Here is a 15,829-nt window from a genome sequence, read left to right on the forward strand (position 1 = left end):
TTGGGAAACAGGCAACTTTTAATATCCTTAAAATGAAATGATGCAAGACGTTGAAGCACTGGCAGTGTAAACAGGCAGTTAATTTTGGAATTTGATTATTGGCTATGCTGAAATATATTCTCAAGACATCCCTCTTGTGGAGGAACCACAGATCACTAAACAATTGCCGGTTGTCAATCCTTCATAAACCCCCAAATTCATGAAAGTTACCTCTAAAGTTATGAAAGAAAGGAAGTAGTAATAAAATGAAAATTATAAAGTATTGGTGATTCTTGAAAGCATAATGCAGCAATGCCAACAGCGGTGAGCTAATATAGCATAAAGCTATATTAGGTGTTATGTCAGCTGTGATACTTGGCTTTCGTTAAAACAACAAGTATGACCAAATAAGATTTCACCCATCCCATGTGCCTTCCAGAGGAGATATCCAAAATGGAAAAGAAATGCTTTTTCTGGGCATCACAAGCCCCCAGGCAGAATCACACATCCCAAGGGCCAAATTCCAATAACAGCCTTATGCTGGGGATGGTTTGATTTCTGTTGAGACTTATGGTTAAGATAAAAATGGTCGGCTGGCTGGTTGATTAAATTCTGGTAGAACAATTATTGTATAACCTAGGTTGTTCAGAGCAGGGTGGCAATCTGAATGGTGACTGAATCAATCAGTTTAATACCTTAACTATAAGTGGTGGCTGTGAAATCTGCGAGTCCTACCAGATTCATGGACACTTTACAGATAGCTCCATGTGGAATATAGGATTTCCAGACCTTCACAAACATGTTTCAGAGGAAGATTTTACGGCTGTCACAATATCCGGCACAAGATGGGGTGCCTCATCAGGGCCTGTTAGACTGAGATGGGAGGGCTGGTGTATTTGTTTTAGCGTGTGTATTGTCAAAGCCTGGATGTCATGAACCACTTGTGCATCATAAGGCAAGCTGGCCAGAGATGGGTGGGCATTGACTGTGAGTACAACACAAGCCGATATTAATACATTTCGACTCAAGTAGGTGTGGTAGGTGGTGTCCATACGGCTAGGAGAACACGCATTGCTTTGCCAGGAGAGGTGACAACATGGAAATGTGTGGGCATTTGGGATTCTTATTAGCTTTGGCATTGTTTGTTATTTGGAGGATTCGCCTTATCAACCAAGAGAAGAAAAGCAGGACCCTCAATGCTTTGGGCAGGCTGCTATCTAGGGAGGCCTGAGCACAGGAGAACACAAGCCAAGATGTTTTGTAAGGTCCCAAAGTGGTAAATATGACTCGGAATGGTTTGCCCGTCCACCCTGCCATATCCCTTATGGTGTGGGCGAGTCTTGCTCACTTATTTGGATGTTGTGGAGAGGCTGTGAGCGGGTTAAATAACACGAGTGTTTTGTGGCCACCCTAAAGGGCGAGCAAGATCTATTGTTACATAAGGAGCCACAATACTCTTTGGGCGATCTTGGGCCAGTCGTGTTTTCCCCCCCGGCACGACCTACATTGCAAGAGGATGATGAGGCAAGAGATACGTAGGCACCCCCGAGGCAGGGGAGCCTAGAAATGTATGGAAATGTGTTGTTGTTGCTGTTGTTATTCCTTTTGACGCACACCCGGGACATCGCTACACGTGAAGCGTTGCCCTTGGGTGTTGCGAAGGGGGAAGAGTGCGGTGTATCGCGTGCGCACTGACAGGTTCACACATGTCCCAGCGCCCTCCTCACACTCGTCCCGTGTCCGGGCGCGGCTGCCAAGAGCGGGAGGGTCAACCTGTCAGTATCGCCGAGGCGGAAAGGGGAAGCTCGGGCCGGGTGTAAAAGAGCCGCTGTGAGGTAAATGCCGCGTTCCACTGGTGGGCCGTGTGGAAAACCGGGGCGATGCGCGCGGGTGGGGGGGAGGGAGGGGCGGGGCGAAGGAGGAAGAAGGCTCTTCTGTTCCTTCAGCGCAACCACGTTTTGCACCAGTCCCGAAAAAAATGACTCTTTCGGAGGCGGAGGCAGAACGAAGCGAGGAGCGGAAAGCGAAGGCTGATTGGCTGCCGCACACCGCGGCTGACCGCGTCTCCCCAATCGAAACCAGCGCCACGCCCCCCGAGGCCGCGCCCCCGCCCCCCCAGACGAAGCCGGAGGTTCGGCGGGCGAATCGCAAAGCCGCCTGTAGGCGTGGCGGTTGGTACTGGTCGCGAGGCCGTCTGGGTGCCAATCAGCTCGCGGGGAGGCGTGACCGGTCCCCGCCCGGTTGCCGGGGCCGCCGCCAATGAGCGAGCCGGCGGTGGGCGGGCCCTGGCGGCGGGCGGCGCGGTTGCCGGGAGCCGTCGCCAATGAGGAGGCCCCGAGTGGGCGGGCCCGCGCGGCGGGCGGCTCTCGGGTTCCGTGTGGAAAGGAGTGCGAGGGGGTTCGGGTGCAAAGTTTAGTTTCAAACCGTCTGCAAAGAACGGCGGTGCCTCTGCTGCTGCTGCTGGTTCTCCTTCGAACAGACGGAGGCGGCGGCCGAGGAGAGCGGAAGCAAAGGAGCCGGAGCGTCGACAGCCTGAAGCGGCCGAGGCGCAGTCGAAGAGCCGCCGGCCGCCGCTCCCCCACCTCCCTCGGCAACAGCGGCCGCTTCGTGGGCGCCGCCTGGGTCCTGCCGGGTCCGCTCCGTCTCGGGCGAAGATGGGCGCGGAGGCTCCGGTCCGGCGCCGGCACGGGTGCCGCCGGGCGCGCCTGATGTGCATGCTGGCGCTGACCTTCCTCTTCTTCGTGGTGGAGGTGGCGGTGAGCCGCGTGACGGACTCGCTGGCCATGCTGTCGGACTCCTTCCACATGCTGTCGGACGTGATGGCGCTGGTGGTGGCGCTGGTGGCCGTGCGCTTCGCCGAGCGCACTCGCGCCACCAAGAAGAACACCTTCGGCTGGGTGCGCGCCGAGGTGATGGGCGCGCTGGTCAACGCCGTCTTCCTGACGGCGCTCTGCTTCACCATCCTGCTCGAGGCCATCGAGCGCTTCACCGAGCCCAACGAGATCAAGCAGCCCTGGGTGGTCATCGGCGTCGGCGCCGCGGGGCTCCTGGTCAACGTCCTGGGGCTCTGTCTCTTCCACCAGCACGGCGGCGGCGGAGGAGGTCACGGCCACTCGCACGGGGGAGGAGGAGGGGGCCACCGGCGCCGGGGCAAGGCAGAGCAGCCTCCCGGAGAGCGGCAGAAAGAGGAGGAGACCAACACCCTGGTGGACAATTTCAGCAGCTTCAATGGAGTCAGCCTGGAGAAGCTAGGTGAGCGGGGGGGGGAGGGTGGGCGAGCAGGCCTCCCCTCTGCCCGGGGATGCCTGGCTTCTCCCAGGCACAGGCCCAAATATGAGGGGTACCCGGAAGCGGTCGGAGCCTCCATCAGAATCAGGTTATTGGGCTGAACAGGTCTTTAATATTCCCACTAAGCTGATGGCCTGGCAATATTTCTAGTCTGCACAAGAGCTTGTAAGCAGCACTTCTAAGCAGACATTTGCATCCTGTAGGTTCAAAGATAAAATGAAACTGCCCTTTCATAAGGAGTTGCACACTTCAGATCTTGTAGTCCTGGTGGTGGTAGTTGTCATCGGTGCATAATCTGCTTCCTATTGTAACTTGGTTCCATTTAAAGACCTGGCAAAAGAGGAAGTGCTTCTAGCTACAGGAAACCAATACCATGCAAAGGCTTTGGGTGTAGATCAAGGAATGTCAAGGAGCTCATTCTGCCCATCAGGAATGTTGGGAAGGCAGTTAACAGAAGCTGCTGCAGCACCCATTCGTTCTGTTTTATGGCCGGACCCCTCTGTACAGAACAGGAACACACCTTACTTTATAGAATAAGTACCTTGAATTCCCTACATGACAGCCACCAACATTTCCCAGTCTTTGCTGGTGGCATTAAGCTTTCGCAGAACGCAAGGAAAGGGACTACTGCAGTGCTTTTTAAATTTCTTACCTTTAGAGTCCCCTTCTCAAGATGTCTGCTGAGACAACCCAGCATGTCTGCCTTTGAACCTTGCAGAGGAGCCTGATGCAAATTTTAAAGCACATAAGTCAGGTCAGGTATGCCTTCCATCCTACGTTAATGAAAAGTATTACTTTAGGAACCATAAGTTCCTGTGACCATGCATTGCAGGGGAAATTCAGTAGTGGTGGACAAGCTGCCACAGAGGAAGTTACTGCTGTTAATGTTCTTGCCACTGAGAAACCCTTGGGCTTCCCAGAACAGTTTTGACAACTGAGGTCCTACAATCAGCCTTCTTTCTTTTACAGCTTGATGAAGGAAACTTTATATCCTATAGCACAATTTGGGCTCATGGGGAAATCTGCAGAATCCACTATGTAAGGGTTAACACGTTGCATTAAAGTAGACAGAGTGGCAAAGCTCACAGGAAGCTGCAGCTTCTGTTAACTGCCTTCCCAACATTCCTGATGAGCAGAATGAACTCTACTGACATTCCTGATCTACACCCAAAGCCTTTGCATGGCATTGGTTCCAGTAACTAGAAGCACTTCCTCTTTTGCCAGGTCTTTAAATGGAGCCAAGTTGCAATAGGAAGCATATTATCCATAGATGATAATGATCATGACTATAGATGTGGAATGTAAAATTCCTTATGAAAAAGCAGTTTTGTTTTATTTCTGATCCTACAGAATACAGTGTCTGTTTATAAGTGTTGCTTACAGCTCTTCTACAGACTTGAAATACTGCAAAACCATCAGTGTACTCAGAATATTAAAGACCTATTCAGCCCGATATAATTTCCTGGGATAGTACCAAAATAAAAGTGGAGTGGTACAAATGTTTACATTGTTGCTTATTGCTATCTCAGCTGAACTACTTCGCTCTGCTTTGGTATTCTTGCTTAATTTTGTTTTCATTAAAGCTTTTATTAGTAATTTGGTTTTTGTAAAAAAAATGAAAATAAAGGCCCTATGTATTTGGACATCTCTTAATTTCAGGCCACTGGAACTCATAATTGATCCTAGCAACATCTCAGATGAAAGAATTTGTTATCTACTGTAGAAATAAATGGGAATATATGGCAATACACTACATTTAATATAATTTTAGTTTATGCCAGTAAATTATTTTACGTCTCTATTTCATGTTTTAATAGGGAGTCAGTGCTAGGATAATAGTCAGGCGGCATATTATGACAGCTGGTAGGATCTGGCCAAGTAGTTGTATGGCAAAGTTCCCTTTCATAGAGAAGTGGACCGACTCTCTAGAAAAAGCCTAATAGTTTTCATGAAGCCTAATAGTATTGTATCAGTGTGCTTAGTTCATATCTTAAGCATATACCTGTTAGCAGCCCTTGACTTTCTGCTACTTTTAAAAGCTGTCTTCTTTTTTTAGTATGCATGAACATAACTCTTGAACTTACTTGAGGATGCTACTTCTGGGACTTGTAAAGTACATTATATAGGTGGAGTTTACCTGGTGAAACAAGTGTGGGAGTTGTGATGGTTTCCAGTTCTACCGGTTATATTGGTGAAATCACCAGGCAAAATTTTGCTCACAGTCGGTATCCATGCGTGAATATCTCAAAAACTTTTTTCAGTTCACAAAAAGAAAAATCTCCTTTGATGTAATGGCTGGTTTGTATTGGCAAATCCATTTGTGTGATATTCTAGTGTGAGAACAATTGCTTGTGTCAAAAAGCTGCAGAGAGGTTTCTCAAATCTACTAGTATCTGGGACAGTCGCTTTTACTTGAATCAGAATTGAGGGCACACTCGTAAAGGAGGATGGGTGCATGTTTGTTTCAACAAAATTCAAAGTTGGAATAAATTCCAGTTCAAAATAATACTTGCATAACAAAGCCTGCAGTAATGGCATTTGACTTCATACAGTCTTGACAGATGCCACTCTTTTTTGATAGACACCACCTGCCATTGTAGTGACATGGCTTCTCTGCCATTTAATTGTGGACATGTAGGCATGTATAAGCTGCTTCATATCTGTGACATGATTTTTCATGGTAGCGACATATTTCAACTGATGGTACCTGTTGTGCAGACTGGAGCTTTATTTTTTTGTAAAATATGAAATGTCTCACTTCTCTCCCCATTTCTTGCTGCACACAGACTGCATGCTCCTTTAGCCTTCCGTCCCTTTCCATCCAATCTTACTGAATCATTACCTAATTTAATAAAACAATACATGAGAGCTAGTGTAGTGTTGTGATTCTGAACTTAGAAGCCTCCATTCAATTCTTAGCTCTGCCGCCATCAAGCCACCCTCTCTCAGCTGGCTCCCTTGTAATACAGATATAATAGTGACCTACTTTAGTGTTATAATAAGGAATACTGAGAATACATGGAATCCTTTGAATGCTCTGAATCAGTGTTTCTAGATTGCAAGTCAGAACCTATAGCTGGGGCATGCACCCAATCTAGACTAGCAGTAATACCACCATTTTGTTGTTTTTATCCTCTTGGGTTAGGATATTACCCCCCCCTCCAAAAAATGAGAAGAGCAGGAAGGTGGTTATATTATTAAAATATTAATATTGGGATTCCTTATTACAGGTTGCTGTTAAAAGTGGGTCTGTGATCTGAAAAGACGACTTCTCTCTATAGTGTTTGAAAAACCACTGACTTGGTTGCTGTAACAAGTCATGCGGTGTGTGTATTCTAGTGGTTCCAAAACTCTACAAAGAGACCTGCCTTCTATAACTCCCCTCCTCCAAATATTATATTGTCCCCAATATTGCTAGCAGTCTGTTAGCCAACCCCCCAAAAGGCTTCCTATCCATGTAACAATGTTGCTCTTGTGTTTGCAGGTGATGGGGCAAAAGAGAACCAAATGGAACTTCAGCCAAATGGGAATATTGATAATGACACCTCTCTGGACATAGAACCTGACGAAGACACTAGTGGTCAACTCAATATGCGTGGAGTATTTCTTCATGTTCTTGGAGATGCCCTGGGCTCCGTTATTGTTGTGGTGAATGCTTTAGTATTTTACGCTTACTGGACTCCTTGCCCTAAGGATGGGCCTTGTATTAACCCATGTATTAATGACGATTGTGCAGAAAACATTACTCAGTTGTCTAGTAGAATGAATGCAACTGAGTTATGGAAAATTCCTGTAGCTGGTCCCTGCTGGGTTCTATATTTAGATCCTGCATTGTGTCTCATAATGGTTTGCATTCTGCTCTATACAACTTACCCACTTCTTAAAGAATCCGCCCTTATCCTTTTGCAAACTGTTCCGAAACAAATTGATATTCGTTCTTTAAATACGAAACTCCGCAAACTGGAAGAAGTTGAAGCTGTCCATGAATTGCATGTTTGGCAGCTGGCAGGAAGCAGGATCATTGGCACTGCTCACATTAAATTTAAGGACCCAGAAACATACCTGAAAGTTGCGAAGGATATTAAAGAGATATTTCATGATGAAGGGATACACGCAACAACCATACAGCCTGAGTTTACTATTGGGGAGGCTGTAACCAAATGTGAACTTCCCTGCAGAACCCAGTGTGCTCTGAAGCAGTGTTGTGGAGCTACAGAAAAGACTAGTGCAAAGAAGACCGATAAGTCCCCTTCCGTTTCTATTTCTTTCTCTGAAATAGCCATTGACTCTTCACAACACAAAACCAGGAGGACTAAATCAGAGTGTATACCTGCTGTAAAGCTTGGGGAAGATCCTAACAAACAATTTGAATCGTCTTTGTAATTCCCAAAGTTGTGCTGAGTGAAGTCTGCATTCAACCACAGGTTGATTTTGAGAAGAAAGACTAGCATTAAAGAGACAAGTTGCAAAGTATTGTAATTGTTGAAATCCCTGTTCTGGTCACAATACTTAAATCTAGGCTGCCTGTTTGAAAGGATATAATTGTGCCGTCCCAACACAATATGTGCTTGTGTTAACTTTTAGTTGAATTGCACCGAAAAGTTTACAAATGCTTCAACAACTCTGGAGAACCAGTATCAACATTTCTGCCAAGATGCTTTTTTTTTTTTTTGGATTAAAGATTAAAATTGAGTTCTTCAGCAACCCATTTCTCCATTTGGAAATCAGTATGTGTTAGAGAAATCCAGGAAGAAGCCTTTCTACTTATTGTGTGTGTGAATGTGAATGTTTTACAAACCATAAAGAAAGGAAGCCAAAGTTGGCAGAATTATTTTTTTAAGGTAGACTATTTGAGGATTTTTTTCCCTTATACATGAAAAAGTGAACCCTATTTCATGTAGGTTATACTCCATAGTATTAGTAGTAGCATCTTAAAACATATCTAGTACTGGTTTATTAAAAAAACAAACCCTGTTTTTGTGTTGTACTGGGGGCCTAATGAAAAATGGCTGCATTGAAAATAGGATTTGTAAAAGATATGCATATCCACATGACTGTAAGGATAACTTTTAAGACAGAAATTGATCAGTCCTTTTAAAGGCATCTCAGTTTGTGCATTCCTCAATTGTATAGGTTTAAGAATTTGTTAAGAACACCTTACTTTCAAGTAAATTTATGCCAGAACTAGAAACAGCTGATATTTGTCATTGCGGTGTCATCTATGGCTTGCCGAAATGGAAGGGTAAATATTGTCTGGATTACATCTAGTTTTGAGTTAAAAGAATGTTTTTTACTTTTTTAAAAAAAACATGGAATTTAGCAGTTTATAAACATTAATATATTCTCATTTGATGTATTTCATGATGAGCCGTGATGAGTCATTTTACCCAATGTGCAGCTGAAATGCATTCTTTTTAACACAATACAGGCAGCTGCTTCATGAAGCAACTGTTACAACTTACTAAGCTGCTTCAAATCAACCTCCTCAACCTGGTGCCTTCCAGATGTTTTGAACCGCAACTCCCCTCTGCTCCAATCAACATGGCAGTGGCCAGGGGTGATGAGTTTTAGTCCAAAACCACCAGGAGGGCATCAGGTTGGAGAAGGATGTAGCACACCTTGCCTTATTGTGACATGAGTGAGCTTTGAGATTCAGCTGTGAAGAGACCAGAAGCTTTCACATCCACTTTTGATCAATTGCAGCTGTTCAGTTCATCCAAACTCAAAAATAATTATTAAATAAGATGTTGAAACAAATCAACTTCAAACTATGGGTTATGAAGCAGGCTTTTTTCAACAAATCATAGTTTATCCACAGTTTAGGTTTTGGATATAATGGTGAATTGTGCTCAGTTGAAGCTAATAAAACAAAATCAAAACCAGAAGTGAAAGCTTTTGACCTCCTTGTAGCCACACAGAAGAGCAGCAGGAGCTTGAGACTATTTGGCCCTTCTTCCTATCAATAAACCATGGCTTATTGTGACATCTGAACTCCTCCACCAGTCAATTCTCATAACCTGGAACACATTTTGTGTAGTGAAGGCATGTGTTGGAGCAAATTCTAGCCTACTTCAAACTTTTCTGCTCTTTGGTGTTGAGGAGCAGTTAGTGCTACCTATTCAGAAATGGAATTGCTGCACAAATTTGTGGATTGCAGTCAAGCCACTTGGCTAATCCTCTTAAAATCAGCCACCTTAGTTCTATTGAAGTTGCAGAGGCTAATCTTATGTTGAATGCAAGGATGCTAGCCAATAGGTTTCTGGATCTCAGCTAGCCTTTACCTGTTCTTGATCAATTAAAAATAGAGCTAATTTTTAAATCCGAGGTGGCATTAATGTTGACTATTTCTAAAGCATTTTTAAGAGCCCTTATTGGAAGTCTTTATGGGATTGCAAAATTTCCTTATATATTTTAGTTATTCCAACAGTTGATTTATGTACAATTGCTGTAGAACCAGGAAAGAGGACTGTTGAGGTCTTCCTTATGCATTGCTACTATACCTTTTTGGTGAGGGGGGGGAGAGTGTAATTTGCATTGTTTAAATGCAGGCTCTTTTATTATATGGCTATTTAGGTTTGATCCCCAACTTCAATTTGTCATTCTTGACATGGAATTGCAAACAAAGCAAGTGATCAGTGGCTTCCACTCTGCACCTCCTGCTCAGCAGTGTTGCAGTCAAACCTCATTTTTTCAGAACAAAATTATTCTGTTAACAAGCTGTAAAGTGTTGGAAAGGTGTATTTGTGAAATGATCAAATACATCTACCTTTGCCTTCTGGGCTCTTTGTTATAAAGGCCACTCGTTTGTTAATACTCTGAGTTTGTCCCCCACATATTATTGCACGCATGTAAAAACTGCTGTACAATTCTCATGGAGCTGTATTTTAATAAGATTTTTTCAGCTGCTTTTCTTTCACATTGACATGGCTAGATTGGTATAGTTGGGAACGGGCAGGCATATATTGATGGACAGGCAGAAAAGCTACAATAATACTGTAAATTCTGGATCTTGAAGCCAAGGTTTCCTATCTTTTTAGTGCTAGAAGTATGAGCTTGCTCACTCTCTGTCCCTCCCTCCCTCTTTTTAAAATGTGTGTGGCCTATATCCCACATAGTAAACATTCTAGTTCAACAGAGTCTCACTTTTAACCTCATCTGTCCCCTGATGGGCCAATTTTTTTTTTTTTTAAATTCTGGGTTAGTATACTTTGCAATATGGTAATAGCTTTTTTCAAAGACTGCTGCGTCTCTCTAAAGCACGAACTTTGACTCTCATATTGAGTTTGCACTGCAGTGGTAAGGGAGAAAAGCAGCTAATTGTGTACCAGGTGTGGTCCTGATTATTATTATTATTACTATTATTATTATGCAATAGCTTGGCTTTTACAACAGAATATGTTGTGTTCATCTCTGCTTTTGCAGGTAAGGTTTCCGGTATGTCAGCTGTCTTAGGTACGTTTGGGAAAAATGGAACAGCTGGAGTACCTCCAAACTACAGGAGACATTTTTTGTACTTGATTGTATATGAAAATATTGAAGCCAGTTTTGCAAATTCTTGTATAAGGTAGTATTTTTCTCCTGAATGCTAGTGGTGTTGAAGGCTGTTCCATGTAGATAAAAGCAATTAACACACTGTGCTCAGGACGTGCATTTGTGGTGAAGTGGCTATGCCAGTTCTGCTGAAGTTTTGCAGCGAAAACTAACCATAGCTTTCTGGGATATTGCAATGAACAGAGTGCTAAGCCACCTCACATTACAAGTTTCATTGTGAAAACACACTGTTGTATTCACTGACTGTTAATATATGAAGCTGCTCAAAGAGATTTGAAATGATTGAACACTTAGGGTCTGTTTGCTGCATCACGAAATATTTGTAGAACCAGCCTCTAATACAAAGGGTGGTATTCAGCCTTTTACTCAAGAGCAGCCCTGTGGAAATTAAAGGACATAGCTTAGTAATGCCCACTAATTTCAGTGGGACTATTCTGAGCAAAACGTTGAATACTACCCAAATAAATTACCTTTACAAAACAAAACTGAGTGTTTAACAGTGGTACCTAAAGTTCTGGAGAATGTTTCAAAACCACTTAAAGTGCTGGAAGCAAGTAGTGCTGAAGATGTATTTGTTATGTTATAAAATCTACTCCCCACCCCCCACTCTCCCAGCCTCTGAGCACCTCTAACTCTTGCTGTATGCAAATGAAGTTTCTGTTCAGAGACTCATTTAAGAGCACTGAGAGCAGCTCTGGCACTGACTCCACTGAGATAATGGGAAACTGTTTAGACTAGATTGCACTTTCTGACTTTTCTCATTGATGGGGTGGGGAACGACCTTTAACACTACATCCTCTGCTTTTTGACTTTTTAAGTTTCTCGTGAAAGGAGTATTATGTATTTAAGGGTATTAAGTACAATATTTAAATATGCTGCTTTAACTTCATAACAGCATCGATGTAGCCTTCTGGGACTCTGGCTTATGTTTACAAAACAATTATTGAATATTACAGTAAATATTCTATTTTGGTTCTATCTTGCACCATTGCTTCACCTCTTGGTGGACTGAAAGGTACGATAATGCTTCATGTGCCTGAAATAAGAACATATGTGACAGGTTTTTTTTTTTTTGTAAGCCAAATGCAGCCTTACTTAAAACAGGAGCTTTCATACCTCTGTGATCCTGGGTTTGTCATTAAAATGCCTGTGTGAAGAACACTTCCATGTCTTACAAATGTGTGAGCCTGATTTTTTCCCCCTCCCCCACTTGCGCTCTCTCTGTGTTAAGTGTTCTTGGGCTTAGTCTCCAAACCCTTACGCTCAGTGGTAGCTAGAGAGGCATCTCTCAAATTCTATGGGTCGTATTCGAAACCAATGCTTCGGAGGCATAATTGGCATATCTGTATCTCGCGACATCATGCCAGTGACAACGGGCTTCTGCTAAACCAGTTATGACTCTGTGTTTCCTTGCATAAAACCTGAAAACTGAAAAGGAAATAAATGTTGCTGTATAAAACATGAAACTTGGCAGGGTCCTTTGTTTCTCCTCTTTTAAACATCCCTTCACTTACTGAAATTGATTTGGTAACATCAAAAACATTTCTAACTGGAGGTTTGGCTAAATGAATTTGTTCACAGTGGGTGTGTGAGTGTGTCATGCAAGGTTACTTTAAGTAGAGTTCTGAGACATGAGATCTGGCTAACAAGGGCCCAGTTTTTCACCAAATCTCAAGCCCCAGGCCAGTTAGGCAGCATAGGTCTAGAAATGCTTTCACACCCCGCAACCTAATCTGGCTGCTAGGGCTGTGCACATGTTGCTACAGTCAGAAAATCAAGAAGCAGCAGAATCTAGATCAAATCTTCACCTCCCTGATTCTGAACAGCTTATCAAGTCTACCCACCATACAATTAGTTCTGTGCATAGTTTTATCAGGGGTGCACTAGCTAGAAAGTCCATAAAAGAAAATTGCGTAGCATTAATATGTAGTTGCTGACATCTCTAGTAGTTGCAGTGCCTATATGCAAATTTCTGCTGGCTCAAAGGTTGCACCAAGCAGCCTTTTGTTACAGAAGAACTAGAAGGAAAAGCAAGTTCTTGTTGTCTGTCACAAAGCCTGTTAAGAGAGAAGCCCATAAACATTTTGTTGATGTCCTAATTTTGCCAAGGCTAAAATGGGAGGAAGACTTGGGCAGATCAAAGGCAGAAGAGATTAAACACTGCCACACAGCTCTTCAGCGTGTCTTTAAAGTGTCCATAAAGGAAACTATCCAGGGAAGCAAAAACTTTAAAAAATCTCATGGATCGCACAGCTGGGTATATGAAAGAGCAATGAAGACATAAACTGCTTTGGGAAAATCTTGTTCTTCCCCTTGGAATTACACATGTTTTTCGCTTGTGATGCAAGAGGTCTAACATTCTTGCTTCAACTTTAAAGCACCTGCTGTTCTTGTTTCTGGAAAATGCAACTGCTTTGGTTGATACAAATATAGGCTGGGGTGGGTTTCTTTGTTTAGACCCCAAGCGCTTTGTTTTCGAATGTCTGTAGTCGGACACTAGAAAACCTCTACAAACATTTTATAGACTGACCTCCGGAGCAGAGCATTCATTTGCATATAGGTGGCTAGTAAAAACCTTGACTTGATCCCGCCTTGACGAGTTTAGTGACATGCTTCAGTGCATTCTTCATAGATCCTTCCCTTGTATAGAATTGGCACCTGCATCTTGGAGCAGCTGTCCGGGCAGCATGCATTGTGCACTCCTTCCAAAATGTAGATGCATAAATTAAGTTACACATTGGCTTAAAGCATCTGTGTCATTTCACCACAGTGCTCCCTGCTTCTGAAGATTATCCGGGTGGGAGAATCATTTGGTGGGAAATGTGCTATTATTACTAGTTTGGCTGCGGGAGAACTGGGGCCAGCTCTGCCATTAGGCAGAACGAGATTGCTTCCTTAGCTCAATTTTTGAGTGCTATGAAAGTGCAGAAAGTTGTATTTTGACTGTGAGGGTGGGGTAAGATGCCTCAGGTGCTAAAATAACTTAGAGGAAGAAGAAGAAGAGTTTGGATTTGATATCCCGCCTTTCACTCCCTTTAAGGAGTCTCAAAGCGGCTAACATTCTCCTTTCCCTTCCTCCCCCACAACAAACACTCTGTGAGGTGAGTGGGGCTGAGAGACTTCAAAGAAGTGTGACTGGCCCAAGGTCACCCAGCAGCTGCATGTGGAGGAGCGGAGACGCGAACCCGGTTCCCCAGATTACAAGACTACCGCTCTTAACCACTACACCACGCTGGCTCTTAGCTGGTTTTGGGCACTCTGCAGCTTGACTGGGGGAGGGATGTCATTTATTGCAGTGCCTCAGGCAGCAAAATATATTGGGCTAACCACGAAGGAAACAGAAAAACCTATGAAGTGAATACCAGTTTAACAGTTGGCTTTTACAATGTGCTGTGTGAAAAAACTTTTTTCAAAGGGGGGCAGATTTGATGAAGTGAACATGTGTGAGGGCTGACCGAAGTTGCTGAGTTTTTTTAAGGATTGAAGTTGCTGAGCTTTTTTACCCCATGACATATACTGCCACGGGCGACGGATTTAATCGACTGGCGGGCTGAATTAGGCCCCCAAAACAGACTTTGGGCATGCCTGAACTAGACTCATGGGCTGAAGGTGCTTTTGCCTCTTGTTTTGGCAGCAGCCCCTTCATGCTGTAAGGGAAAACGTTTTTCAAAAGGAAAGCAGCCTTTGGTTTAGCACTAAGATCCAATCTTTATTTTTTAAAATAAAAAAGCTCAGAAATGCATTGGCTACCACAGACTGTTTGGTTTGCCTGAACTGGCCGCATGTATCTCAGCCCAGGTGTTCAATATGAGCTGCTGTGTGTCCCAATAAGTGAGGACCAGATATTCTTTTCTCACAGTTTATGAGATGCCACTGGGTGAAACTGAGGCCTGGTCTACTCATGAGGCAGAGGAGCTCGGAGGTGGGAGAACAGAATGCTCCACTAGATTACTGGTGCAGAATTCCATATTTGCATGCTCTCTTGTAAGAAACAAAACAACCCTGGAGACAGAAAACCAGTATCACAAGGAATAAACTGGGTTTAGAACTGTGCAGGAGTAGACTGTGCAATTCTTAATTGTTTAGGAGGAGTTGTTTTTTTACAGAGAGGAGCATCCAAAACTGGTGCCCCTACACGTAGTGTGAAATGGTACACTCCAGACTCTACCATCTCAGGATCACAGCTGTCAACTTTCCACTTTTTTAAAGGGAAATTCCCTTATTCCGAATAGGATTCCTCACAAGAAACGGGAAAAGTTGACAGCTATGCTCAGAATTCTCTAATCCCCCCCCCCAGCTCCATTCTCCTGCATGTGTAGACCAAGCCTGCTCCTGGCTTCTGTAAAGGGCATTCAAAGGGATGCTATCGATCCAGATTTATATACCACTTAATAAAAAAAAGCTCTAAGTGGTTTGCATAAAATGACATAGAACATTCATAAGGAAATAGCAATAAAATGACATTTATCAAAATAACAGAGAAATCAACCGTTTTAAAACTAATGTGTATATAAAAACGATGTATCTGCATGCTTCTTTGTGTCATTTATGCTGGTTTTTGGAGAATGTCCCAGCATTTTTTGCTCGTTTACAATCTTGTGATATGCATTTCACAGTGCAATCTTATACATGTCTACGGAAAAGTAAGCCCTACTGACTGTCAGGTAAGTCGGCATAGAGTTGCAGTCTCAGATGCATATCCGTGTTCTTTGGTAAGGCTGTGCTAATATATATTGAGTTCTGGAATATAGGAAGCAGCCTTATACTAAGTCTGAACATTGCTCCATTTAGCTCTGTACTGTCTATACAGGCTGATGGAGGCTTTGACCTTGAATAAGTGTCAACTAAGGGATTGGCTCTCTTGGGTAGAATCCAAAAGGGAACTGCAATTAATCAGAAACTCTCGAGAACAGAGCATTTTAGAGCTAGTTATCTGACCAAACTCTCACCAGTTTCCTTCAGAAATGACTTTACTGAGCTGCGTTTCCAAGTGATTCCCACTACAACAAGG

The 15,829-nt window shown here is 43.6% G+C and overlaps 1 protein-coding gene across 1 annotated transcript; it reads left to right on the plus strand.

Annotated features, from left to right (window-relative positions):
- Positions 1 to 2,294: 2,294 nt before the first annotated feature.
- Positions 2,295 to 12,284, plus strand: SLC30A1 (solute carrier family 30 member 1). The gene is made up of 2 exons (XM_053383242.1): positions 2,295 to 3,231; positions 6,752 to 12,284. The coding sequence occupies exons 1-2, from the start codon at positions 2,634 to 2,636 to the stop codon at positions 7,648 to 7,650; spliced, it is 1,497 nt and encodes a 498-aa protein (XP_053239217.1). The 5' UTR covers positions 2,295 to 2,633; the 3' UTR covers positions 7,651 to 12,284.
- The last annotated feature ends 3,545 nt before the right edge of the window (positions 12,285 to 15,829 follow it).

The sequence above is a fragment of the Podarcis raffonei genome, chromosome 3 (genome assembly GCF_027172205.1).
Source record: "Podarcis raffonei isolate rPodRaf1 chromosome 3, rPodRaf1.pri, whole genome shotgun sequence".
In the NCBI taxonomy this organism is placed as follows: domain Eukaryota; kingdom Metazoa; phylum Chordata; class Lepidosauria; order Squamata; family Lacertidae; genus Podarcis; species Podarcis raffonei.